The sequence below is a fragment of the Columba livia genome, chromosome 1, assembly GCF_036013475.1.
Source record: "Columba livia isolate bColLiv1 breed racing homer chromosome 1, bColLiv1.pat.W.v2, whole genome shotgun sequence".
Classification (NCBI taxonomy): domain Eukaryota; kingdom Metazoa; phylum Chordata; class Aves; order Columbiformes; family Columbidae; genus Columba; species Columba livia.
The window spans coordinates 136,400,965-136,428,576 of NC_088602.1; the positions used below are offsets into that span (position 1 = coordinate 136,400,965).

Sequence of the window (27,612 nt, forward strand, 5' to 3'; positions counted from 1 at the left end):
GAACTTTGTACCCAGCCAAAATAGCCCTGAAGACAGGAAAGTCTTACTGCTGACAGAACATGAGCTAACAACGCTGTCTCTGAGGGATCACTACACCATGTCTCACTGTGAGATGGCCCAGCTGTGACCAGAGACCTACATTTTCAGCTTTAGCAGGGGAGTTGGACTAGATGATCTCCAGAGGTTCCTTCCAACCCCAACCATTCTGTGACTCTGTGAACGCAATGCCAGAAACAACTACTTCTGGGTGCGTAACTATAATATACACTAGCACATATGTTCAACTCTAACAACAACAACAAAATCTCTGCTGAATTTGGACTTTTAAGGAAATAACACTATCATGCTACAAACAGCAATCTGGGTAAGTAAAGCAGCCTTTGGAAATATTTTCCCCACAGTCAGTTTCCTGGAATAAAGCTGTGCCCAAGGTTTTGGAGGGGAAGCCGTATGAGGACCAGCTAAAGTCACTTAGTTCATTCAGCCTGGAGAAGAGCATCCTGAGGGGAGACCTCATGGCGGCTACAGCTTCCTCACAAGGGGAGGGGGAGGGACAGGTGCTGATCTTTTCTTTCTGGTGACCAACAGAACCCGAGGGAATGGCAGGAAGATGTGTCAGGGGAGGTTTAGGTTGGACATTAGGAAAAGGTTCTTCCCCAGAGGGTGTTGGAGCACTGGAACAGGCTCCCCAGGGAGGTGTCACGGCCCCAAGCCTGACAGTGTTCAAGAAGAGACTGGACAAGGCCCTCAGACACATGGTGTGAACTGTGGGGTTGTCCTGTGCAGGGACAGCAGTTGGACTCGATGATCCTTGTGGGTCCCTTCCAACTCAGGACATCCTGTGATTCTATGATTCTATACCTGTTTAAATGCTTGTAGAACTTCTGCTCTCTGGCTGAAATGCTTAAATAGCAGATGCAGAGCACCTGAGAGCAAAGGAGGGTAGTCATGCATGATGAGGTGAATGAGGACCCGTAAAAAAGTTCTGCCTCCTTCATCATCAAGCTGAACCGCATTCTTCTCCTTTCTGCAACAAAGTGGGAGAAAAGGACTAAATAAAGTCAAATAAATAAGAAAAAATAAAAGCTTTTGACATAAATATGCTTGTATACACCAACTTCATTGACAGAGCTCTTAAAAGCAAATCAAATATGCTGCAGGATGGAAACTATAAACATCACTTTAACATATTTTATATGGACTTCAGTCGTACAGTTATCTGCTGTTGCAGCAATCTTGTTGCAGAATGGACACTACAGAACGAAAATAAATATGTATTAAATGTGTCAAATATTATGATTAAAATCCGTACTGCAAAAACATTCAGTTATGTCTTGGATAAGTCATGCCAAGCTCATCCCTAAACCAAATTAATTGAAGTTAATAGCATTTCACCAGAGATTAATTTGGCCCTTTCCTTTTCAATCTTTGCCTTTTCAGCTGCTATTAAAATTTAATTTAAGAAAAAATAAGCTCAAAAATAGTAAGAATTGCCAAAAATGTGATATTTCTTGAATCATATTTATAATCTGGAACAGCAGAAAGCAGATTTACATTTAACATATCAAAGCAGAAATAATGTTTCTAAGAAACCATTCAGTCTCCCTGTTCATTTTAAAGATGCAGATGCCAAGGGCTGTGTGTTGTTTCACATTACGGGAGTTCAGGGAGAGGACTGGAGGCATCGCTCTCACTGGTAAATAAGGGACTCACGCATAAGGGACTGAGAAAAGAAAGATCAGAACACCCATATTGTGGATCCTTCTCCCTAGCTCCAAGAAAAACTTTAAAGTCTACAGCCTTGTCTAAATGGAATTCATTTTTACAGGCATAATTATACCCATAAAATTAAACCAATACAGTGATAACAGTAATAACTCTCCAGTGTGGATATTTTCCATGCGTCTTTTTTTTCGTTGTTCACAGCATAGCTGAAACCACTTTCAAAACTCTGCAAGCATAACTTTTGATCTATAGGCCTCTGGCGGTCCAGAAGATCATGGCAAGAGGTCCACAGTTGCTTTGAGGAGTCATGAAAGAAATTATTGTCAACATAACTTCCTTAATAAGTTCAAAGACAAGGTGCAATGACAACAGATCATGTGGAAAAAGAAATCCTGAGGGTCAACAGTAACCTACCGATGCAAGAAATTTGGGACTACAGCCATAAGGTACACCAGCAAACATGTGAGGCATTATAAAATAAATAAATACTTAGTGCCTTTTAGCCCCATACACCTGTATAACCTCCCCAGCTCCTTTGGGGACATGGCAAAAACTTTCTACCAACTTTCTTACAACTAGGAGGATGGTAATTTCCAGTTCCACAACCATCCATACCCACTGGGCTGTTTTCTTGTAAGACATCCAGATATTTTCTGGCACTTTTCTGTCTATGTAATAACAAGTAGCAAAAGGAAGAAAAAGGGGTATGTAAACACACATAGAATAGACAGAGATTGTCCATGAGAAATACCAACGTGAACAAAGACATTAATACAGAGAGGTAAAACTTAAGAGAATATACCTGCCAGCAAACATGGTTTCAGCCTGAGCTGCAATTTCATCTATATCAGGAACAATTGCTGCAGAAAAAGAAAATTAAAAAAAATAAATCCAGTGATCATTGTTCAAACTTCACAGCAAAATGGAACTCTGTTCCTCTTTAAAGTAGATGTTATCACATGAAAGTTTAACTGTGCATTCCTCAACTAGGCACAACTTGCTATCTGCAAGAGTAGTAGGGAAGAAACAGGACAAGGGGCAGAGTTAAACTGTGTGTTACTAAGGGATAGCCAAATTATAGTGATGAACCAGAGCCCTGTGGTGCTAGGAACTGTACAAACTACCACCAGTGACCCACACATGACAGGGAATATGAAACTTACTGGGTTTGGGGTTGGGTTTTTTTAGATGAGCAAACCACCACAAAGCAGCTAAATGAGAGACATTAAGTTTAGAATATTTATCATTAGCCAAATCATTTGACACACCGTCATTTTGCTTTAGAATAGCTTTAATATATCTTGCTACTGAAGACTTCAGCATTCCCTGTACAGCCACTGCCCTGTAATACAGCACCTCCAATTAAAGGAAATCTCCCCTACTTGAAGGTGGTCACACAGACAGCTCTCAGCCTTTGGAGCACTTCTGTGTGCACAGGAATGTTTCCTGGAAAGCCACTCCATTCCTATCCCACATTCACCTCACTTAAATCTGTCTTCATCAAAGCCCAATCATTTTTTCATTATCTACCCTCCACGACATTTGTCACCATGCGGTGTTTTTGGAAGAATACAAATAAGAGAATAAATTCTCATTATGGGAAAAAGGAATCACATTTTTGTTAGAGGAGGACAGGCCAGCAAAAGTCTTGTTTTTATGGGATTCCTTTTGGTTTTCCACAAGCTTTTCAACTTTAAGCTGCATGAATCTTTCTGGTGTAGTTGCGTTCATTGTTTGCAGTAGTCTACACAAAATTATTCTACATTGCAATACAACAGTGACATTTACCTGAGGCAATCCCTGGTGTGTCAGGTGGAGATGCTGGAGAACTCTCAACGTTTTCATTATTTTCCCCGAACTCCCTCTTATAGATAGACAGCATGTAGGATATTCTATAGTCCAGTCTAACACTGAGAATAAACTACAAGAAAAAAGTTTAAAATAAGACTTTGACTTCAGCAACACAGGTTAGGATTTATGTGTGGTGGAATGTATAGGGATACATTATTATTTTAAATACGTATGTCCACTAGAAAAAAAGAACCCATTATACTCATCAGTTTTCTGTGATTTATTTCTTCCCTCTGACCATCCTGAGACACACTGAACTCTACCCTATCAACTGGTAAATACTGAGCAGAAGACTGGGTTTGTCCAGGGGCTCCAGCATGCTGCCTTCTCCTCGCTGCCCGCAAGCCAGGTCAGTACACTCAAACCCACGCTGAATCCGATTATTTCATATTTCAGCTGGACTTCTAGTGCCCCACAAAGATAAGAATTAGAGTGGGGTTGAGAGTGAAGATGACAGGCTCAAGGCTCACCCTCTCAGATACCTGACAGCCAAGGGCAGCAACGCTGCAGGAACTCCAGGCTCCCATGAAGTGAAGTGCAAGCCTGGTGATGCCTCTTTTTACATTGCTAGCAATCAGCTGAGGATGTGAGGAGCACACAGGATGTCCTTCCTGAGTTTCTAGTAGTGTTGCCAGCATGCAGCCGAAAAAGAAAAAGAAGTTTGGCTTTGGAAGCTATCACTGTAATGGTGGTAGAGATCCCCCTCACTCAACACTCTGCTTTCTTCTAATTGTTGGTGCCTTTTGCTCCTCAGCTGTGAAATCGGAAACTCATACAGGAAAAATCCTAATTCAAACCTGGAACTGTTGGTTTTATACTGGAATAATGAGGAAAATAACTTGGCTGGAGACATTAGTATCAGTTTAAGGACTGACAAGTACACATCTGACGCTTTACCAACTGACTGCCCACCGAGTTTCAGTGTTTCACACACTTATGCTCCTCGTTCACAGCAAATGTACAATGACAGAGGTTTAAAAACATATAACGTACTTTACAGTCAATGGGAATGAAAGCACACATGTTAAGTTACCAAGACTCAAGCCACAGGTGCTGACTTAGCAAATGGTGGCAACCTGTTTCTTTGATCTCTAAATCAAGTCAGACAAGCTTCGCAGACCCAGAGCACTGTAACAGGATATGAACAGGGTAAATAGGACTATGTCATCTAAAAGCAAATCAAATGCCAATTTAAGAAACAATATCTCCTCCTTAAAATCTTCTAACAAAAAAAAAAAAAAAATGGCAGGTTTATTTTGATTCCATGATCAAGTTACCCTATAACTGTACAAGCAAGATTTTTAAAAATAAAAATTTCCCAAGTCAACACATAGTCAACTAAGCCTATCAGGCCATCTGTTTAATTCTGGCTGATGTCAGAATGGAAACTGTTAAGTAAAAAAATGCCTTTACTTAAAAGAATAAGAGGATACATTGAGAACTAAATTATTATTAACTGAAATATTTCTTAGAATAGAATAGTTTAATCACCACTGTACTAGCTTCGCATGATAATACAATAAATTTAAAATATTCTTACTTGCCTTTTTGGGTAGTAGCATAGTAATAAGAGGTAACAAGATTTAAATTAATCCTTCATTGCATATTAAATGAAATCAAATTATTTGGTATTTCTTTTGAACTAAGGTCATACATACACATATTTACTGTGATTCACTCCACATATGACAATGTACTAATCTGCAGTAATTTGACCGTGTGACTAAACCATAACTAACAAGCCACAAATTAAGTCACAAATTAGGATTAAATGCTCTCCAATCCCAGGTGCTTTTGCACTGGATGTGTGGTGAAAAAGGAAAGGATGAGACAAAATGTGATTCTCTTGCCTGTGAGCAGACAGGGAATGCACAAGACAAGTTTGGTGTCCTAGAATCATCCTCCTAGGTATCAACCAGTAAAGCAAGACAGTATGAAGAAAAAATCAGTCAAAAAACAAATGAAAATGAGAAGCAACACACATTAATGATATCATTTAGGTGACAGAACTTCATCACACCCTGTCCTTCCCCATAAGCCTTAAACTAAAGGAGCTCTGGAACCAAAGTATGCAGTATTGCAGATAATCTAACAATTGATAATATTTCAGATGACAAATAATTAAGGTAATCTAAGTCATTTATAAGCAAGTCAGAACAAATGGAATCCTTCAAAAGTGACAGTGGTACCAACAGATCTGCAGAATTTATAGAAAACAGTGAAACATCCCTTCAGGGTATAAGTACTGCAGAAATTGGGAATTGATACACAGAACAAATGTGTACCACTTCACTTACTAATAGCACAAAGTGAAAATTATATCTCAGGAGGCATGTTAGTGTCATATAGCTTGTCAGTTCAGCTGCGAGAAAATCATAGCAACCTACAGACTATTCTCAGTCTAACAGTGGAAATCTGAAATGGACTTCAAAAGTGAATGGCCTTGCATGACTTCAGTAGGTCTAGGTGCAAGTCTGCCCTTCACCAAACTACTGTAAAGGAAACGTCAAATACTAAAGTCAAATAATCCACCCCTGTGTAAAATAAGCATTATTGAGACTGGAAATAGACACACTGTTTTCAGAAAATATTAGTGAGGCAGATTAAAGGACAAATTCTGCCTTTTCACAGTTACAGTGTTTCTGCATCATCTACTTCCTTCAGAAGTGACGTAGGTGTAACAGAGTGAGGATCACAACTCTACTGTTGTTCACACAGAAGAGTATAACAATGATCAAATCACAAAATCGTTTTGGTTGGAAGAGACACTCAAGAAGCCTGTTCAATACCTGACAACCCTTTCTGTGAAGCAATGTTTCCTAATATCCAATCTGAACCTCCCCTGGCACAACTTGAGGCCACTTCCTCTTGTCCTATCACTTGCTACCAACACCCTCCGTGCTACACCCTCCTTTCAGGTAGTTGTAGACAGCAATGAGGTCTCCCCTCAGCCTCCTTTTCCCGAGGCTGAACAGCCCCAGTTCCCTCAGCCGCTCCTCATCAGACTTGTGCTCCAGGCCCCTCACCAGCTTCGTTGCCCTTCTCTCAACTCTCTCCAGCACCTCAATGTCTTTCCTGTAGTGAGGGGCACAAAACTGAACACAGGATTCAAGGTGTGGCCTCACCAGCACCAAATACAGTGGCACAATTACTTTCGTAGTCCTGCTGGCCACACTATTCCTGATACAAGCCAGGATGCTGTTGGTCTTTTTGGCCACCTGGGCACACTGCTGGCTCATGTTCAGCCAGCTGTCAATCAACACCCCCAAGGCCTTTTCCCCCAGGCAGCTTTCCAGCCACTCTTCCCAGAGCCTGTAGCGCTGCCTGGGGTTGTTGTAACCCAAGTGCAGGACCTGGCACTTGGCTTTGTGGAACCTCATACAATTGGCCTCAGCCCAACGATCCAGCTGGTCCAGATCCTTCTGTAGAGCCTTCCGACTCTCCAGTAGATCAACACTCCCACTCAATTTGGTGTCACCTGCAAACTTACTGAGGGTGCACTCGATCCCCTCATCCAGATCATTGATAAAGAGATTAAACAGAACTGGCCCCAAAACTGAGCCCTGGGGAACACCACTCATAACAGTCACCAACTGGATTTTACTCCATTCACACCTCTTTGGGCCCGGCCATCCAGCCAGTTCCTTATCCAGCAAAGAGTACACCCATCCAGGCCATGAGTTTCCAGCTTCTCCAGGAGAATGCTGTGTGAAACGGTGTCAAAGGCTTTACTGAAGCGTAAGTACACAACATCCACAGTCTTTCCCCCATCCACTAAGCAGGTCACCTTGTCATAGAAGATCAGGTTGGTCAAGCAGGACTTGCCTTTCATAAGCCCATGCTGACTGGGCCTGATCGCTTGGTTGTCTTGTATGTACCACATGATGGCACTCAGGATGATGTGTTCCATGACCTTCACTGACACTGAGGTCAGACTGACAGGCCTGTAATTCTTCGAATCCTCCTTCCAGCGCTTCTTATAGATGGGTATCATGTTTGACAACTTCCAGTCAACTGGGACCTCCCTGGTTAGCCAAGAATGCTGATAAATAATTGAAAGTGGCTTGGTGAGCACCTCTACCAGCTCCCTCAGCACCCGTGGAGTGATCCCACCTGGCCTCAAAGACTTGTGTTTCCTCCTACCAAAGGATGCAGGTAACAGAACTTGCCACAATGTGAATAAGCAAAGAACTGTGAAATGATTGCTATGTAATATTCCACCAATCAGTATTACCTGCAAAATCTCAATGATTTTCAATTTGGTGTCCATTACGATCACATCTTCACTGTCTGAGGTGCTGGTTTGCTTGCTTGGGTGGATGCTTGGCTGTACGTCAGGGGCACTGATGGGAAATATAGATCCTCTGCTCAACACCATTTGGGTCATCATTTCTCCTACACCATGGATAGTCCTCATAACATTGTTTCCTATACATTAAACAAAAACACACATATATTTGCCATGAGTAAAGCTTGCTTGCATAGCTGTATATCACGCATACACCCATGTTGTCAATCCGTTTTTACACTCTTAACAGGCAGTATTGAAAAACAAGTCCTTAATTTCTGATCAAACCTCAGGAGAAGGATTTCATTTAAATTACCCAACAGTTTAGGGACAAATTTTCTACACTGGTTTTCCCAGAGATCATTTCTTACAGGTCAACAGATGGAAAAGATACCAATATATTTCCACACTTCGGTCAATATGTTCAAGAAATCATAAAAAGAACAAAATAAATCTTAGTAATTCACGTAATCCATTCCTTTGTCCGAAGGCATATTAATATTATCTACATCTAAGACCATTTCTGAAAGAGGTTTGTTTAACCAATTTTTTAAGAGTATTTAAGCATTGCATATCCCACATTATAGAGTATCCCTAGGCAAGTAATTCCAATACTTGACTATGTTTATTGTTAGCAAACTTCTACTGGTATTTCATTGCTATCATCTATTACTGCAATTTATAACCTTGCTTTGTAGACAACATGAGATGAGTTCATCTTCCATGCCTATTCCCATCGATGTCTTCACCATGACAACTACACATGATATATGTGCTTGACACTAGAGAACCTGGAAGGAGACTATCCACGTATCTACGTCACACTAAGAGAGGGTAAAGACTTGAGGCTGTGCAAATCTGATCAATCTCTGCATGTGGTCCAAATAACAGGCCACAAACCAAAGCCAGCTGAGAAGTAACCAACCATCGCACTTCAAAAAAGTCCCAGGAGAAGGTCATGCCCTGAAGGTTGTCCTTCAGGTCAAATGAGTATCTGTAATGACAGTACCCTTCACAAGTCACATGGCAAAAATCTTCAGTCCAGTCTAGTTGCAATGGTAGCTATCACTGATGCCAGTTCAGCAAAATCTACCGACAAATACCTTCTATTCCCGTAGATTACACTGGTCTGTCTTTATAGTGAATTTTGATATGAAAACCATCTCAGTGAATCAATAACTATCTTCTTCCAAAGGTGGGGAGAAGAAAGAAAAAGAGCATCATGCTAGCTACCTACAGGAATTAGTTTCCTTTCTTGCAAAGCACAGATCAAAATGAATGGAGGAAAGGAAGGGAATGAAAGTATCTCTTTGCAAAAAGAGTGCCAGCACCTAGACTACACTGAAGGCAAACAAAAGAGTCGAGGAAATGCAGCTTTGCTGAGGTAAGCCTGAATAGATCTTCTGTGTCTTTTAGTACACTTTAATCATCACAAACTGACAAGTTTTACTCACACTGAAGAGACCCTCTTCCCAGATAATCTGCTGTAAAAAGCCAAAGCTATATTTTATTTTGTTAGCAATATCCTCCTCTTATGCCCTTCTTTCTTCAATCCACAGAGCTCAAGTACTGCACGCAGGGAAAGAGGATGCCTTCAGCCCTCACTTTAAAAGGAAAACACACAAAGAATTTGCTTTTTCAAAGTGAATGTGGCAGATTAGTGTCACATTTGAGGTCCCATTCAGCATCCAGACTGGGGTGCAATCACTCTGAATTGTTTTTTTGAAAATAATACTTCAAGTCCCTACAAAGTGGGGTGGGGGGAGGGAACATATTTTTAACTTTGCATGATGTTAGAGAAAAAAAAAGCCAGAAGTCAAGCTGAGGGCTAAATGCTCACATTAGGCAGGCACAGAAAGTTCTCTTAACTGCTTACACCAGCAGAAAGCAAACAAAATAATTCCAAATACCCTTCTTGCTGCAAAATGAAAATGGTGCATTTTCCTTTCAAATCAAATAAAACAGCTGGGGAGTAACATAATATGGATCTCTCTCTCCTTCCACCTCCCCGTCCCCTTTTCCCCAGTGAGCCAAACATTTATTTGTATTGATCATCATTCAGTACACTCATGTAAAGCTAGATTACTAAGTGGAGGACCTTCAGCCCTCAAAGTAGCTTCAGTTAAACTGACATTTTTCACCTTTCTTCATCTTCAAACAATGAAATAAACTACCTCATTCACATTGTCCTGTCCTTAAAGCTGACTGATAAGCACACAACAAGACCTAAAGGTTGTGCAGCTGCTTCCAGGTCTGTAATACCCTTGCTCTACTTGTCATTTGAGAAGCCATCATCCTCCCTCTCGCAACATGATTTGAAAATCTCTTTCACTCAGTTGTACAGAGGTGAACACAAATTGAGGCACTGCTATTCTGAAAGCTCAGAAATTCTACAGAGAACAATTTTGATCAATGGGGTTACCAGCTGATAATTAAACCACGTAAGTCTAAGACAAGTCCAGAAGATGTTATTCTCAAAAACTAGATACAACTGCAATCTGTCCCAAATGAGGTAGAATTACACTTCATCTTGAAAAGTTCCTACCCACTCTTCAAAACTTAAGTCCATTTTGTGTAAAGTTAATAAAACTGGTAGTGTCTTTTGGACAAGGAGTCGGACAATGTATTGGCTGGACCTCAGGTTCTTGGAGAGAGAAAGCTGGGATTTTGCCTAGAGCACACATCCAGCTTATTATTCAGCTATCACTGGGGTGCTGCACAGGCACCACAGGGAATGGGATTCAACTCCTTCCATGACCTAGGAATTTGTCACTCTCTCTGCATTTCAGGATCACCCCCATAAATGAGGGGACTACTCTGTATCTCTAAAAAGAACAGTGAGAGGACTGATACAACGAAGTCTGGGAGGCGCTCAGCTAATGTGATGATTGATTCCACAAAAGCACCTAGAAAATAAAAAGAAAGGAGATGACTGCTCTCCTTTCTCCTTACCCACAGAACACCAGTGGTAAAAGATGGTACAAACGAGTGAGCGGTAGCTATGAAGCTGCTTCCCAACAGCACCGGTTGGGAATCCAACAACAAGGATAAACCCTCTGTACACAACATTGCTTTACTGTTGACCTTCATGTGACTGATCTAAACAGCCAGAGGCAGGAAAGCAAAGGAGAATTAAGGTGGTACATATTACCACTGCCATTTCAAACTGGTTTTCATTAAGGCATAAGAAAGGATTTTAGTGAGAGAAAAGTCTACTTAATCCAGTTTAGTATTTACAGCTGAAATGGATAGTGACTCAGTGCTGCATTAGTTCTGTCAATAACAGCAGTGAAACAAGGTGTGATGTGCAAACCCACCTTGGAGAACTTTTTAACTAACTGCATGATACTGACTGTTATTTTTAATTAACTCAGAGCAGGCTTGGGGAGAACATTCCCAGAGTGAAAATAATACAGCAACTGCAGCAATTCAGCGTTCTTTTCAGAAAAGATATTTTAACAACTATGTTTTGCAGAGTGCTGACAAAAAGTAACCATCTCTTGGGAACAGGCAGCAGTCAACCAGCACGTTCATGCACAGCAAATGAAGCAGCTGAGTGGGTCTCAACACCGGGAAGAACTGCTCTATTCTGTGAAAGATGCCATGAGGATCATTCAGGTACATAAAGAGTGGGCAGAAGCTTCTCTTCTAAAAGATTCCCCAGTAATCAGCACTTGTGGTGCTCAGTGTTATCTGCCCAGCCTTGGAAGTCTAGACCATGTTAAGCATGGATTTAAATCTGTCACTCATAAACATCAGGTGCCAGCAGCACCCTTGCTAGCGAGTTGTTTCTTCTTGCCATGCTTTTATGTCCTCTTGGCTTTAATACAGTTATCTCAGCAGGAAAGGGCATGAGTCTCTGAGGTAAGGCATGCAGAAAGGTTACTATGGCTTAAAAAGGGACTGACTACATGTCAGCTAAGCCCGCAACAATGCAAGACAAAACACACTGGCTCAATAAAAGAGATTTAAGTTCTTAGTACATATGCACACAATTACTAAAATAACTAAGCTCTGATCTTAGTTAGAGCTCCAAAGTGCTTCCTGAATACCAATGCCCAAGGAAAAATTACCTTGCTGCCTCAGGTAGTCAATTGAGCTAAATCAGGAGAGGGAGCAAGCAGAGGTGCACCTTGATTAATTTTGTGTGCATTTTGCTAGAGTTAAGTGAAGAGAAGCCAGAGCTGTGCCTTCATATGGTACTGCCACCCTTAACCTGCTGACATCCATCATTTGTTGTCTTTGAAGTCAAGGTATTAATGTTAACATTATGGCTGAGAAGTGCAGCAGGGAAAGAAAAGTCTTTGCAACATAGTATAGTGCCAGTGTGTGCAACCAACCACTTCTCTCACCAACAAACCACTGCAAAAGTGGCTTTGGCCAACAGAGGAAAAAAAACTCAAAGCAATTTCCATGAATCTTCTTCCATTTTTCCAGTTTTCCTTTCCTCTCCCCAAGTCTGCCTCTCTGCTCCTCCCTCCGCCAAGAACCTTCCGTAAGCAGTGGACCCATCAGAAATGCCTCCTGTTGAATGTACGGTCTCACAATGTTAGCCTATGGAAGAGTTAAATCATCATATGCATAAGTGGTAATTTAAAGGAGCTGTATATTAACAGGCACTGAAAGAAGAGGAAAGAGAATGCTTGTCATGTTTTGAAAAGACAACTGTGCATCTCCTTTCATTACTTTTTATTACAGTGATCACAACTTCCTAATGAATATCAGTTTCTGTCACAAAACTGTAGCACATAATCTCATGCAATTTGGCACGATTGACAACACAGCGGCCTCTCTGAGAAAAAAGACTTTGCAGAGGAGTCAATTATGGGAAAAAAAATAACAACCACCCAAGTAATCGAAACTGGATAATGTGACACTTCATTTTCTACATAAACATATTTTCTTGATAAGTCATTTACTGGTTGCGAAAATTCTAAAAGCAGAATACAAAAGTAAACAACAATCTGCTATGTAACACAGTATGGATGGTAAGTGACAAAATACCACATTCAGAAAGAAAAACAACTGTCAAAGGCAGCCAGCAATTCATGCCTTTTCTTCAAATTGTTCCCAGCCAATTGCTGTGCAGCATCCTCGGTTTGCTCTCCGGTACCCACAACTCTGCAGGTACTTCACACACCTTGTGGTGGCTGAATGTGAACACACTGGACAGCCTTAAAGGCTGGCAGATACTGTCCATAGCCCTCCACTCCACAGGTATCCCCAAGAACCCAGGGAACTGACTTGCAGCCTTGTTTATTTAAAAATGAACTATACACACCTGATCTGGTCCCTAGTTGCCACAGAGGGATGGAGCCTTGTCAGAGACTGATACGAATAATGGCTCAAACATTGTGGCAGTTCATCCAGCCACAGGAGATGGTACATTCAGTATAAGGTGAATTGTGATTTATATATTGATGCCAAGTTAATGAGCCACAGACAAGGCCGGCTGGCTGATACAGGAGGTGGGAGACGTGCTGGAGGGCACATAACTCCACCTTCTGATATGCCCAGCACGGCAAAAAGGGAAAAAGCTGAGACCCTTCAAGATGGCCTGAGACTTGTCAGTCTTTCACAATTACCCCCCACACACACCCTGACTTTTTTATCTTTTGGAATTACACCGCCACAAAAGACCAAAAATCATGCAAGCGGCAACCCAGATGGCTATAAAGGTCCACCTTGTGCAAGCACTGGCAGCACCCACCCACCATCCTGAGGACCAGGATGCCCATTAGTGAACTGAACAAGACACTGGAGGATGCTGTGCATTGCTGGATCCGAGACTGCCAACTCCATCACACATAAAGCGGGGCCATAAGGATGGTGAAATCTTTCTCTCTCTTTTCTTTCTTTCCCATACTCCTACTTTTTTTTGCTTTCCTTTTTATAAATAATATAGTAACATAAGATTTACAGTCCCACATATGCTGCAAACTTTTTATGTTTACCAATTGAACCTACAATAACATAAATCCTTCTGCCACCAAATCATATACCATTTGGGCCAAGCTGCAAAATAAAAGCCTTTTGTTTATGGACCTTAAGTACTGTGTGTACTGTTTTCCGACCAAGGGGACCCACAAACCTGAGTCACTTCTCCCCCCACCCCGACTCTTACCTCTGGCTGGACGTGACAAGTCTGCACTTACTAACATTATTGTTCGGTTGTTCTCAACACAGGTATAGGAAAGGTGGATTCCTGGGACTCAATTTTCAAAACTGCTCAGCTATTTTTAGCTCTGCAAAAAGTGCCTATATTTTCAAAAGGATTTGAACATCCAGCAGCTTTCATTAGGGCCTGGAAAAGCTGGATGCTCAATGTTTCTGGAATTAAACACCTAAATAGGAGCTGACATATGATGTGTTCTTCAAGAAATTCAGTACTTAATGAGCAGAAAAGACAAATGTACTTGCAACCACTGTTCCAATGACTTTCATTAACCTGTCCATAAAAGCCAAATACATTGTTCAATCTCGCTTATATTAAAAGGGGTTTGGGGGGGAAGGAGACAAATCAAAGGTTTTGCAAAAATGTCATTTCTCGCGTCGTCTCTGTGGTTATTGAGTTACACAGACAACTCTCTGATGTCATCAAACCTGAGCATGCTTTGACTAGGATACCTGATGATTCAACTTCTTCCAAACACCTCCCAGAAAACACTTGCCCCCTTCCAATGCAGCAGGGCACAAACCAGACAGCCCATGCTATCAACACACCTAACCCTTCCCTGCCATGCCAACCTCTACCACCACAGCTCTTCAGACCTCCTTTCTCATCCACAACCCAACAAAATCCCAAAGCCTTCTTAGTACTCAACTACTCTCATTTTTCCCATGTAATTAGCTTTTACCAACTGTAGCCCTGGTGAGGCAAACCTGAATTTTGCCAGTGCATTGAGGAAGCTTTAGGCTGGTTTCCAAGCTCACTGCTACATTAGGAGACATCAGGCATGTTGCTGGAAGCCCAAAACTTTCACCATTAGCAAAGTCGAGTTTTCAGCAAAGCTCAAACGGTGCCTCAGTGTAGGTAGGTAGTAGTTACAGCTGCTTACTTACAACAGCAAGTCACTTTCCCCATGACTGCTGAAACAAGAGCCTTGACTCCCAACAGCCTTGACTTTGGGGATTTCAGTGAGACCTGTACTCTTGCTCCACCATAAGCTTCCTAAAGCTTCAGTGCCATATTAAGGCATGCAGCGCTGCCAGGCCTTGGGGATCCTCTGGCAGGGAACCGTATGTGCAGCAGCGTCTAGTTACCAAGAGCTAAATTAAAACCCCAATGGCAGCTTTAGCCCTACATTTCTTTGCCTTTGTTGATTTGGCCACATTACTTTCTGCAACTTAATTTTTCTGTGTGAGTAGTTATAGCCATTTTAAGACATATAATAACCACACTTCAGTACCTAAAGGAACACATTTAATTTCAAACCCTTTAGAGCTATATATTATTTGCCCGAAGCATTAAGCTTTACAACTCTGTTTGTGAAAGAGGTATTAATTTTTACAGGTTTTCTACAGAATTTGCTCATAAAGACTGCAGACCTACCATAAACAGGCCAAGAATCACACTTTATTTCTTCATTAAACCATTTTTCTTCACTCAATAACTAGCTGACCTCAGGTAAGCCTCACAGAAAACCTAATGCATAACATTAAGGGCAGAAGGTGAAGCCACTTCTATGTGTTACACAGCCCTCAGAACTAATGAGACAAAACGAACAAACCCAACAATATGCTATGCACATACATTTGCTACCCACCCCCTAAGTGAATCTGGCCACTCCAGCCTCCACTTACCTCCAGTATATCCACAAGCCCTCCCTTTTTGCATACAAACTCACTGCTGCCCAGCCATGGTAGAACTCTACAAACTTTCACCTTTTCCTGACGTTCTGTAAGTTCTGTTGATGTTGCCTATCCCCAAAACCACAAAGCAGTATGAAAAATACAGCTTTCATGCCACAGAGATTAGACGAAGGAAAAAATAAATCCATCAGCATGCTGGCCTTGAAAGCAAAGAGCATCATGGGGACAAAGCCTGCTGGCACAGTTACATCTATGAAAGAGATATCGATTCCTAGAGGAGCAATGGTCTCTGGAATCACATTAATGCACAGGTCTCATGATGAGGGAAAGAACAAGGAGGAAAGAGAAATGGTCCATGCTAGAGAATTAAACTCTCAGACTGACCTCCCCTTCTGTCTGACATTATTCCTTACTGAACAGCAGTTGCTTTGCTATAGACAGCTGTGACTAACACAGCTAACTTTCCTAAGGGTTAAATCCTTTTTTCTTTTGTAACCCCTTTTTCATAAACTGCTGGCATGAATTATTGCTCCAGTCTGCCAGGTAGCCACTGCCTCATTAGCTCTGCTAATCAAAGTGTGGCTCAAGAAGATATTTCAAACCATCAACCAGACAAAAGAGGTGATAACAGTCATGGATGCAAGGCTGAGAAACAATATAGTATTTTCTAACAGTCCCAGATGAAACCTGGTCCTTCTTGCTCACGGAGGACCCACAGGCACAGTAGAAATGGCAACCTTGTCCAACCATGTTCTCAACCCTGTTCTAGGATCGGTCTCACTATTGATGCTTGTAAGCAGTATGTCTCCCTAGTTGCAGCCAAGAAGGATGGAATCTTCTTGCTCAGCTGAAGCAAAGGGACTAAGCAGAATAACAGGATGTATCAAAGGGACAGAAGACCAGACGAGTGTCCCCTGACACACTGATACAGGACGACTCCTTTGCAGAGAGATGGTGGCCCACCAGTCCTGAAGTCCTCAGAAGAGAGTGAGGGCTTCCCCATTCTGACCCCTGCCAGGGTTGAATCCTTTGGGGTACAACCCAACAAAGCAGCAAAGCTTGCAGTGTGACAAAGGAGTCAGACTCTTCATAATACATTTCAAATGTAAATGTTTCATGATCTCAGGACACCTATACACAGATCTTCAGTCCCTTCGGTCTACAAGAGGGATATGCTACCAAGCTAAAAACCCAGACATAACATGAAGGAGCTGAGATATTTGGCTACCAGTTTGAATAGGTGAGAATCACAGAAGCAGGAGCAATTGGAGTTTATATGTAGTTTTTAAAACTTCTGTTTCAAAGACACTGAGCACAGCCTTCCTTTGTGGAAGTGCAGGGAGCTAAAAGCCTGATGTCAGCAGACCCTGGGCCAGGAAAATTGTAGTGATTTACATAGAGCTCTTCAGGGAAAAACATGATCTGCAGATAATCTAGATTTGTCTCACTGGTTTTCAAATCAGTGCCCAGCACTGTGGAGTTGCATCCCAAGACATATGCAGCTTAAATTCAAGGATGTATTTCCTTGCATGTCATTATTCTCCTTCCCAAACAACACTAACTAAATAGCACTGAGCTGCATGGCAAATGTGTAGCTTGCCTGCTAATACTACCATGTCGTTTCATCTTTCAGACCTGACATATGCTGCAGCTGCATGGTTTGACTAAAATCAGCTATTTGAAAGATCAATCACACCTAGAGAAAGATGTGCATTTTAATTCACAGAGAATAAATAACCAGTATTGGACAAGGCAGATTGGATCCTGACTCTGGAATGATACAGCAGGGTGCACTTATTAGGAAAGCAATGACTTTACCTTTTAATTAAAACTGCAAAAGATTATAATGTTCTTGAAAGGTGCTAGAATGACAGCACTACTAAATGAAGTCTGCACTTTCTCCTTAAAAAAATATCTCTTTAGGATACAGGCAGTATATTTTATAAACCCCATATTTTTTAGAATCTAAAAGGGAAAAAGAAAAACACAAGCTTCAAATAACCTCAAAAAATGATTCAAAGTTAAGACACTGTAAAAAAGAGTTGGCTGCAACATTGTCAAGTGAATTCATTTTTAGGATACAATCTAGGTAAGAAGCATTTCCAAAAACATACATCTTTTCTTTTTCCAGGATCCTATCTCACAAATAGTTCTAACCAACTTTTCCCAATCTGTCCTCGTCAAATAAGGTCACAGCTGAGAACTACATGTGCACTAATTTAATTCTGCTTAAGGTAACTGACAGTGGCATTAAAATCAAGGTTTTTAAAGGAAGGCATAATGTTAACAATAAAATGAGGCTCTTTTCAGAATCTTTGCAGAAGCAATATAGAGAAACTCACACACAACATCAAGGACTACCTCAGCCATCAACATGAGTCAAATTTAAGTGAAGGATGGTAAAAGGTTAATTAAGTTTTTATGGAACTTCCACTAAGCCTAAAAATACATCCTATTTTGCAGATTTGCTTCAACAGTTCAAAACTTGTTATATATACTTCCTTACTTAGCAAGTGGTTTTACTGAAATAAGTGGGTCTATTTAAGAAATAAATATTAAGCAAGGAAGAAGACTCCAAATTGCTGGTTATGAATTTGGTTGTTCAATTTCGAGGTGCACAGCTCCAGGCAGGCTTCCCACAGCCATGACTCACCTCACTTTTCCCCCCACCATTACTATATTTCTACCCATTCCTAAAATCCTGACTCTAGATTTTGTGATGTGGAGCAGTTGCCAAACCACTAAGGAGCCAAGCTCACCAGTGCCCTACAACTCCACGTTATGGGAATCAGACAGTGCAAGCTTTTGTTGCAACTGACTTGGAACAAACCAATGTCAATAATGGAAAGACAGTATACCCTATCTGTTCCCAAATTCATTCAGCACTGAGTTTCCCATGGATAGCAATACTTAGTACAAAAACTAAAATGCAAGACCTATCATGTAAAATAAATAGATCCTACAAAAAATTCTTAGCTTATGTAGAGCTGCCACCTTCAACCTACTTCAGTTGCAGAATAGGAATTATATGACTTTTCCATTTGGTCAAACCTCTTCTCAAGTTACTTGCTGTAGAACCTGGAAATCAACTGCATTTCTGAAGAGGCGTAATTATCGACAAAATATTGCTGTTAAATATCAATTTAATATTAGTCTATGTAAATTTACAATGAGACAGTGATGAAAATCTAAATATACAAAGCCCCAATGGGTATTCAGTTGCACTTTCCCAACATTAGAGTTACAGGATCAGGCCCCTAGTGCTGTATAAAATTTAAACACAATTGTTTATGCCATTAAACCATCAGTTCCAGACATCATGGCTGACTTTCAGTGTTTGTCAAAACTGGGTTTTAGAGCAACACTTCAAAGCTCTAATCTCAAAGTATGAGATGTTCTTACTGAATTAAAGCTAATGCCTAGACATTTGTGATCACTGACTGATGAACTAAAAATAAAGAAATAAAGCACAACACAAAACTCTACAACTTTTATAAACTCCAAAACTAATAATCTGCTTGCACACATTCATAGTATATACACAAAATCACAATAGATACAATCTTACCTTTGGGAAAAAAAAAAAAAAAAAAAAAAATCGAAACACCACACCAATGTAATGAGTTTTGCAACTCAGGAAAGCTAACTTTCCTTAAGAAAGAAGCTGTGTAAACTCACACATCCCTAGAGCAGTAACGTGTTGGAGGGACGTCTACCTGCAATACTCTGTGTTCAAAGGTATGATATGAATGTTCCCATTTTGCTTGAGTAATGTTCTTCAGACATGAAGTTCTATGAGCTGGTTGCTCAAAAATAGTGAATAGGAATTACTTAAACTGCTTCTAAATTTTGCATCCTTGTGGTACACGCATCTTCAAGGTCTAATTCTGCCCATGGGTAGGTAAGTATGCACCTCCAGAGAAAGGAGGAGAATAGTAAGATGCTTGGGCATAGCAGTTAAACACTCAGGATTACTCTGTCTCAGCTCAAAGTGAATGCAGAGTTTATGTGTTTTATGACATGTCAATCAAAAAAGAGGGAGAGTGAAGACAAGATATGGCCATCCAAAGACAGGCATCCTTGTCTTTTATCAAAGACTGTAAAAGGCCTCTCCAGCAAGTCTTATAACTATTTCAACAACAAGAACACCAGTCTCTCCACAGCAAAATTTCAATGCCTATTTTTAAGCCTGGACAGCATAGCCAATATCTCTATTGCTAGTCTCCCTTCAGATGGCAGACATGACTGACAACAGTCTGAGGCAGCAAAAAGCCCTCTCTAAAGCAATGGGCTTTCTAGCCATGTAGTTAACAGGAAAAGAAGAAAAAAAGAATAAAAACACCAACCCACAGATCATGTCCAAAAGAACAGCAGTGAATTGTCATATTCTGACTTGCACTAGTCCACTGTTTAAAAGATAAACAGCTACAGCGAAGAAAAAAGTTTAAAGAACCCTTATAAAAACTGAAGCTAATCAAAGACACAAAAAAAACCCACCTTTGTTCTGTGACTTTTTTGCTGAAAGAAGGTGAAATAAAAATAAACGTGTGACAAAAGTTTGCAACAAGGCTCCAGTCAATGGTTGATTGTTACTAACAAGGCTACTGAGCTTCCATTTGCATGGTGGTGACATCTTCTGCATTCCTTCACACTCATTTGTTTCAGAATAAATTCATTTATTTGCATGGAATTGCTATGGAAATTAGTGTAACTGAGAGCAGGTCTGTTCGCACTCAATGGGTGGTTCTTTTCTATATAGCCTGAAAGGAAACCCTTCAACAGAAATGAAAGGGAATTAAGGATGAAACACAATTTTATGGGTAATGAAGGTGAGTGAAAGCACTGAATTAGATGTATAATCAGGATTAGAGACTAAAGCAGAGAGAGAACAAAATGGAAGAACCAGATCTGCATGTTCCATCTTGCCAATACGCCAGAAGTCAAACGGAGTCCAGCATCATTCAAGAAGTGAGTCTGCAATGCAGTATTTCACAGACAAAAAAGGAAAACATAATTCCAAGTGTCTGAACATACAGTCTTTCTCTAGCGCTGTAGAAGGACTGCAGCCAGCTGTAGCATGCCTTAGTGTGCACAGCATTGCAGGAACGACTTTCAGGAGCTTTCAGTAACATGCACTGGCAGTGATGGAGGAAAGAACATGTGAAGCAAGCACAAGACTTATTGGCTCAGAGATGACGATGTTAGTCCACATTTATCCAGAGCCCGTGAACCTCGAAGAAGAAAAAAGTTATGAAGGATGGCACACTCAGGCATGGTATCTGTACGAGTGACTGAGCAAACTGATGATTAGGAAATCCAAAGGCTGGGAAAAGGCCTCCCAGAGAAAATACAAAATAATTGCTATTTCAGACAAGACCGCTCATCCTTTTTGGTGCTGTGGGCCAGCTGGCAGTGCAATGACACTTACACCAACCACATATTGAAACAGACTTTGCCACCAGCCAGTCTCCTGGACCCTCAGTCCACATGACTTTCACATCTCCCTTCCCCACACACAGGAAAACTACACTGCTAAGTTTCAGCATCTTCCTGGTATGCTCATTCTTTAAGACTTAAACCATGGTAGAAAAGGCAGTGAGACATATAGTATTGTCCTGGGGTTGTCAGGCACACACTCTGGTATGGGTTAAAAAAAGAATGTTCCAAACTGACAAACACATGCAGAGGATGACCTCATCTGGACTTCCATCTGGTGCTTCTGCAGTTGTGGGACCACTAGCATCTTATTCTCCCTTTAAGCGAAGTGCTAAGATGACTAATAAACACTTGTGCCACACATGAGCCATCAGAATTGCTGTAGCCAGGCAAGTGCAAGTTCAGCACAAGGGACATTGAGGCTTAGATCCAGATTTGAAAGTTCAATTCCAAACAAGCGAAGGCGCAGCAGCACCAGAACAGTAACCACAGCTCGTGAAGGCTGCAGCTCTGTTTAAAAAGTTTCCTTTAGAGCTGACCATCAACGTATCCTGCAATACATTCCTGTAAGTGGGTTTACACATGAATAAAGAACCTTCAAAGACCAATGAGACATTCCATAAGTTATTTCCAATTTAAATAAGGAGTTACACACTGGAATAACAGTATTTGACGCTTCTCTCACCTCCATCCTGAAACTTGCTCAGCCTTTCAAAGTATGATGATATAGGAACTTGAACAATATCTAGAATTGCCAGCAGTGTCCGAGTCAGCCTGAGAAGCTCGCTAAAACTATAAAAGCCGAAGTATATGAGGTTTCGAGCCAGATGCACCACCTATGAGAAAAAGAAATTAAAAATGAAGGAAGTATTGGCAACCTTTGTGATATTTAGCTGTGCAATATAGTTGCATTTCACAAAAATCAAGATCTAGAGTGCACTGAAATTAGTACAAGTCTTTCCACTGATTTAAACAGGTCTTGGACTAAGGTCAGTAACATCAAATGTCTTTCAGGGCTATACAAAACAATTGGTCAGACACATAGGATAGTATTTACTTATATTGAAGAAATCCATGCATACTGATTCACTAATGTGGAGCGAAAGAGCACATGGCCACTCACCCACACACGTATCCCTCCTCCTGCCACTGAAACACAACCATCTTAGGAGAAGGAAAACTGCTGTTTCACAGCAGACAGTAGTATTATTTTCTGCAGTAACAGTCATTATCAAGAACACTGGGATTGGAAACTGGTGCTTCTTTACGACATTTTACACCAACATTTATTCTGCAACTACCTTTATTTTGAAAGAACCGATGTCAACTTATCTGAAAAGAGGAGGAATACTGTAAGTAGGATACAGATAGCTGAGAAGCACCTCAAATGTAAGTTTATTTTTCTCTTTGTCTCCAAAAGGAAAAGGCTGATTTACAACTTCTTTCAGGTACTCTTCTACAAATTCCATAGTTAGCGCAAACTTCCTCTTCATTTCATTCCTTGACAAATCTGTGAAAGAATCATACCTACAAAAGAAGGCACAAAAGGAAGGAAAATTAAACACCTCCGATATCAGGATCTGCTCTCACTAAAGAAAAAATTAAACCCATCACAATGCTATGAAATTACTGTCAGTTCTCTGTAAGGAGAAGGAGTAGAGGTCAGCTGATTTCTTGGTAGATACACAAAGAGGATGCACAAACCTTCCCTCCAACAGTGCCAGGAAGGGTTGCAGCAAACAGGAATAACAGAGACAGGAAAATACTACAGTTCTGGCAGATACCACTCTTAAATCTTGCTGTGGCAATTCAGTAAGTCACTAAGTGTCTGCTGCCCTCTCTGGCCATCAGCCAGAGTTTATTATTTCCGCAAGGAAGACAGCAGATCAGAAAACCAGCTGGGGACAATCAGCTTCCTCCTTTGCACCACCAACTAGGACTGATTTTTCACATATGTCGAAACAGTCCTTCATCTCTCTACCAGAAGCAATCTTGTCTGCCGCACTGCTATACTTCTTCCTCTTTGTCTCTTCAGCCAGATACTCCCTGTCTGGGTCTAGCCCAGTGGCGCTGCTCCATCAAATCAATTAAGCCAGAGAGGATTTCCACTGAAGTCAATAGGTCCTTCTCCCATACTTAACACATGCTTAAGTACTTTCCTGGATGGAGGCCAAAGCCTCTGGGAACTGTTTGTCAGGCAATAGCTGTACCTAACTGTAAATTCTGGCTTTCCAACTGTGGCTTTCAGTTGAGCTTGAGGTATAAGACTGAGTTCCAGCCTAGCAAACCTGTAATGTTAGACACAATTGGATTACTTCAAGTAGAGCTGGTCTGAGGAAAGGCCATTCTATTTTTCCTCAATATTTCCATGTAAAGCTACCCATGGAAAATTCCAAGAGTAGCAATAATTAATAACTCTTTGCTTTGCAGCAAAACGTGTTTTCACATGCATGTTGCATCTACAACCATGCTGTTCTGAGACTAACTCCTACAAAATGCTTTTGTACTTTAGTTTTAAACACTTCCAACTCACTCATGAATTGTGATCTTAGTAGGAATTTCAGTCCACAATCTGGCATATCTAACAGGTACCACAGATTCCTGAGGATCTCTGTCCACATGCATGTGTAGCATCAGTCGACAAAAAGAAGCCCGGAGGTCATAAGGGAGGCTTTCATCAGACATACAGCGTAGGATCAAGTCTACTGACAGCTGTGCAGAAATCTGGTTGATGGCGAGATATTGGCGGTCCAGGCACATTCTTGCAAAGAGGTTCAGTTGATACCTTAAAAAAAAGGCAATAACATACGATATTCAAATAAATCAGTTGGAAATGAAACAACATACTTCAGTCTCATTTTACAAGCCTGACATCAGCCTTTCTGATATAAATCCTAAAAAATAACAAGAGTGACTTTGCTAATCAAGGGATCGACTTGCCACTAAAAATGCTAACATCAGGCTCCAGCCCTTGTGAAGACTGGGCTCCCTTTGAAAGTCAAAGGAAGCATTGCTCTATGGAAGAACTATTTGTTTCCAATCAGTGTTAAGACACTGTTCCATGATCCCATTTCCCCTCTAATCCTCAGGACTCCTTCCTCAGAGCATGCCTTGCTTCCGGGGCAGCACAACCTAAAATAAAGCCAAATGAAAACTAAGAGTTAAGATGATAAAGAGACACAAAGAGCTGCCATGAACAAAGGAAACTCAAGACTTGTCTGGAATAGACAGCAGAGATTGTGAGGCTCCCGACAGGAAAAACTTGAAACAAACTTTTAACCTCAATTTCTGGCATGACCTGTTTTCCTTTTTTGATATTGGCAAATGAACTGGATAAAGAACAGCACCAGGGTCTTCAGAGAGTTTACGTTTTCTTCCATTTGAAAAAGCAGTTTTACCTGTAGTAGGTAAGAACTTCTAAATCAGCTTTTGTGCCCTCCTTTGCCTCCTGAGCCAGATGCCTGATGGCTTTGCCATGAGGCTCCTTGTTACTGTCAATCCAGTAAAGCCACACTTCCTCTTCATCAATGTCATCCGAGATGACTGGGCATTCCAAGGGATTGTCCATTTGTGTTGAAACCAGCCTGCAAAAACAAACCATTCACAATGGAGCCACTAGCAAACTGCTACAGACACAGCCACAGAGCAGATAACAAAAAAAGTATGTTCTGATTATGTATGCTCACTTGGTCTGAATGAGAATGTCAGCATTCCCTGGGCTCAGCATAAACTTGCAGATGAGTTCCTGAGTTACTGGTATTGCTGTGGTGTTAGATACACACAGGTCCGATAGATAATCCAAGAATCTGCAGTCAAAAAAGCACAGATGGAACAGAACATGAGACTTAAAATGCTACACATAAACACTGCGGTAAAAATCTCTAGTATTCATCACTAATATGCTCAAGAGAGTGTATATCGAGAGATTTATCAATATGTGATCTTTGCCAACTCATACTATTGCAACTCACAACAGACAAAGATGAGTAAAAGCTTTGAGAGCCACTCTGAATGGTGCTGAACTATCAGTCAAGGAGAGAAAAGAAAAATATCCCAAGTGTGACACTTCTCAGCAAATTAAAGGCCAAAGAGTTGTGCCAGAATGTAAGAACAGCCTGAGGTTGTCTTAAGTTTGGCTGGCAGGGCAGCTCCACTGAAGGCCCTCGTCCTTGTCAGGAACCAAAAGCAAGAGTACACATTCTCACCCATCTCCACCATCAGGTAACAAGCATCTCCCCAAACCAAGCAGCAAGGAAACGCTCCTTGTGCTGGAGATCACCGTGTGCCCTCTGAGGAACTGCCACTGCACTGGAGGAGTCCAGACTTCCACCTTTTAGAAGCCAACAGAGAGAAGAATATCTGGCAGGACCTGAAGACAAGACCTCTGTATTTAAAGAGGTCATTCCACATAAATCAGAAATAACAAAGTTTTGCATGGAAAGCAGTTTCCTATGAATTTGTCTCTTGAATATATGTCTTCTGACATTTAAAAAGGTTCAGGCTAAGGCTTTCCTTGCAGCTGGAACATTCACTAGGTATCTGCTTCTTGCCCCTCTTTCATGGATTCCTCGGTGTGTATTAACAGTCATCCATATTGCAGCCTTTGCCTCACTGGAATACAAAGAGGACCTCTTCCCTCTTTGCACCTTCTTTTCATGACATTCATAGGAACTGAGTATCTCTGAGTTCACCTCTCCTCTAGCAAATGTAGCTAAAACTGGGCAAGAGGCTCAAGAGCTGGTGGGGCAGAAGATATGAGCAGGCACATACACACCGATCACATATTTCACTTCCTTAGAAATCTAGGAAAAAAAATGGACCATCTACTATCAGCCATTCAAGGATCCAAGAGTTTGAACCTCTATAGGTAATCATCCTACCAAAGGGAATCAGAAAAATCATTTCTACCTTAGCACAGACCACACTCCCCACAGAAATCTGGGAACAGCAAGGGATGAGTGCAGAAAGCATTTTTAGGGTACACTATCACCAATTTTACCTATCGTCGAAATGAAGCTTTGTGGCAACAGGTAATTAATAGTGCACAGCAATATTGCATAACAAAGATAACACTACGTAAGCAGCACATAATTACATAGAATTCTGAAGGAATTACCTAGTTGGAGCTAAAACTCAGGAAGGTTTTAAATTTTGTAGCTCATGTATTTCAGAGCACACTGCAACAAACAGTGCCGCAAAAGTCTACGAGATTCTCCATGAAAATAAGTGTCAGAAAATCGAACCTTTACTGTTCAGATTGCACCATCTTCATAAGGTACATTTTTCAAATATTTATTGCTCTTGGACTTCAGCCTTAAAGAAGTGAATACACAGCAGTTGCACCATTTAGTTATGCAACAAATATTATGACAACTATGACATCCTCCAGCACAAAAAAGTGACATGAGATTGTCAATAAACACTTGGACCCTTCAGCACTAAGGAGCTGATGTCATGTGGTTTCCTCTTAGTACTGACCAAACCCAAGACAGTTTAGCATGGGAGAGGCAATGAGATTAGAGAGTGAGGCAAAACAGTTGCAGATACATAAAGAGTAACTGAAGCAGTGGAGCACCAGGGCCTTCAGCTAACAGAAAAAATTGTATTCACAATTACAGAGGACATAAATTTGCCCTCAGTGTGTTAATTTATTATATTTGTATTACTTTGGTAATACATTTCCTTTATATTCTGACCTAAAGCTGATCAAAAAAAATTTCCGACTGAGTGAAGTTCAAGGCCATAATTTCTAATTTGGAACAAGATCTGGTCTAGGACACATATTCACTGGGATCTTCACTGTCCTAGGCCCTTTTCAGATCTGATTGGGACTCAGGACCTGCAGGAAAACCGATATTAATAAAAGCTTAGAAAAACTGATGTGTAATTTGCACCAAGATTATCAGCAGACGAATCAACACAAATGCCATTTTCACAGAGGAGCTGCAGAGTTATGAGAAATTAAATTTGTTTCTCTCTGTCCCAATCTGAACTACAACCAAATTTGCAAAAGTGTCTTCTAGTGTGTAAACCTTGCTTTTCAGTAGCTCTAGCTCTGAAAAGCAGAAATTGTCTAATCTCAAGTACTAAAGGTATTTTTGATATTTTCTAGCATGACATGTTTTTTTTTTTTCTGCGAGGTCAAAAAATATTAAGCTGAGAGAAAGAGACTGCATGACAATCTACTGGAAATATAAAAGCCTATCAATACAGAAAAATAATGTTATGGGAACCACTTCAAACCTTGGCTCTCGATTTCTCCTGAGCAAATTAACAAACGTCTCGATTTCTTTAGCCGTGATGTGTTTCTCTAGCAGTTTTCTGTTGTTGTGCAACAAAGCTGTGATGGTGTCTTCTGCCAGAATATCATAACCAATCTGGGACTGCATGACGCAGAAGTTCTTAGCAATATATTCCTGAAAAAATGAAAATCCCCATGATGACCTGTTATGCAGTAATGTTTTTCTTTTAGCACCGGAAGAATCCAGCTCAATTACCAA

The 27,612-nt window shown here is 40.9% G+C and overlaps 1 protein-coding gene across 8 annotated transcripts in view; it reads right to left on the bottom strand.

The window, feature by feature from the left end:
- The window catches only part of ITPR2 (inositol 1,4,5-trisphosphate receptor type 2), a 268,651-nt gene that overhangs the window by 154,985 nt on the left and 86,054 nt on the right, over positions 1-27,612 (bottom strand). For all 8 annotated transcript variants that reach the window (XM_065032515.1, XM_065032506.1, XM_065032510.1 and 5 more), the window contains 10 exons: positions 27,356-27,528; positions 24,799-24,918; positions 24,511-24,696; positions 23,646-23,897; positions 22,495-22,639; positions 21,798-21,948; positions 7,811-8,004; positions 3,514-3,646; positions 2,528-2,585; positions 862-1,027 (listed from right to left, as the gene is read on the bottom strand). In XM_065032515.1, the coding sequence (XP_064888587.1) occupies positions 862-1,027; positions 2,528-2,585; positions 3,514-3,646; positions 7,811-8,004; positions 21,798-21,948; positions 22,495-22,639; positions 23,646-23,897; positions 24,511-24,696; positions 24,799-24,918; positions 27,356-27,528 (1,578 nt within the window). The remainder of the gene's footprint in view (positions 1-861; positions 1,028-2,527; positions 2,586-3,513; positions 3,647-7,810; positions 8,005-21,797; positions 21,949-22,494; positions 22,640-23,645; positions 23,898-24,510; positions 24,697-24,798; positions 24,919-27,355; positions 27,529-27,612) is intronic.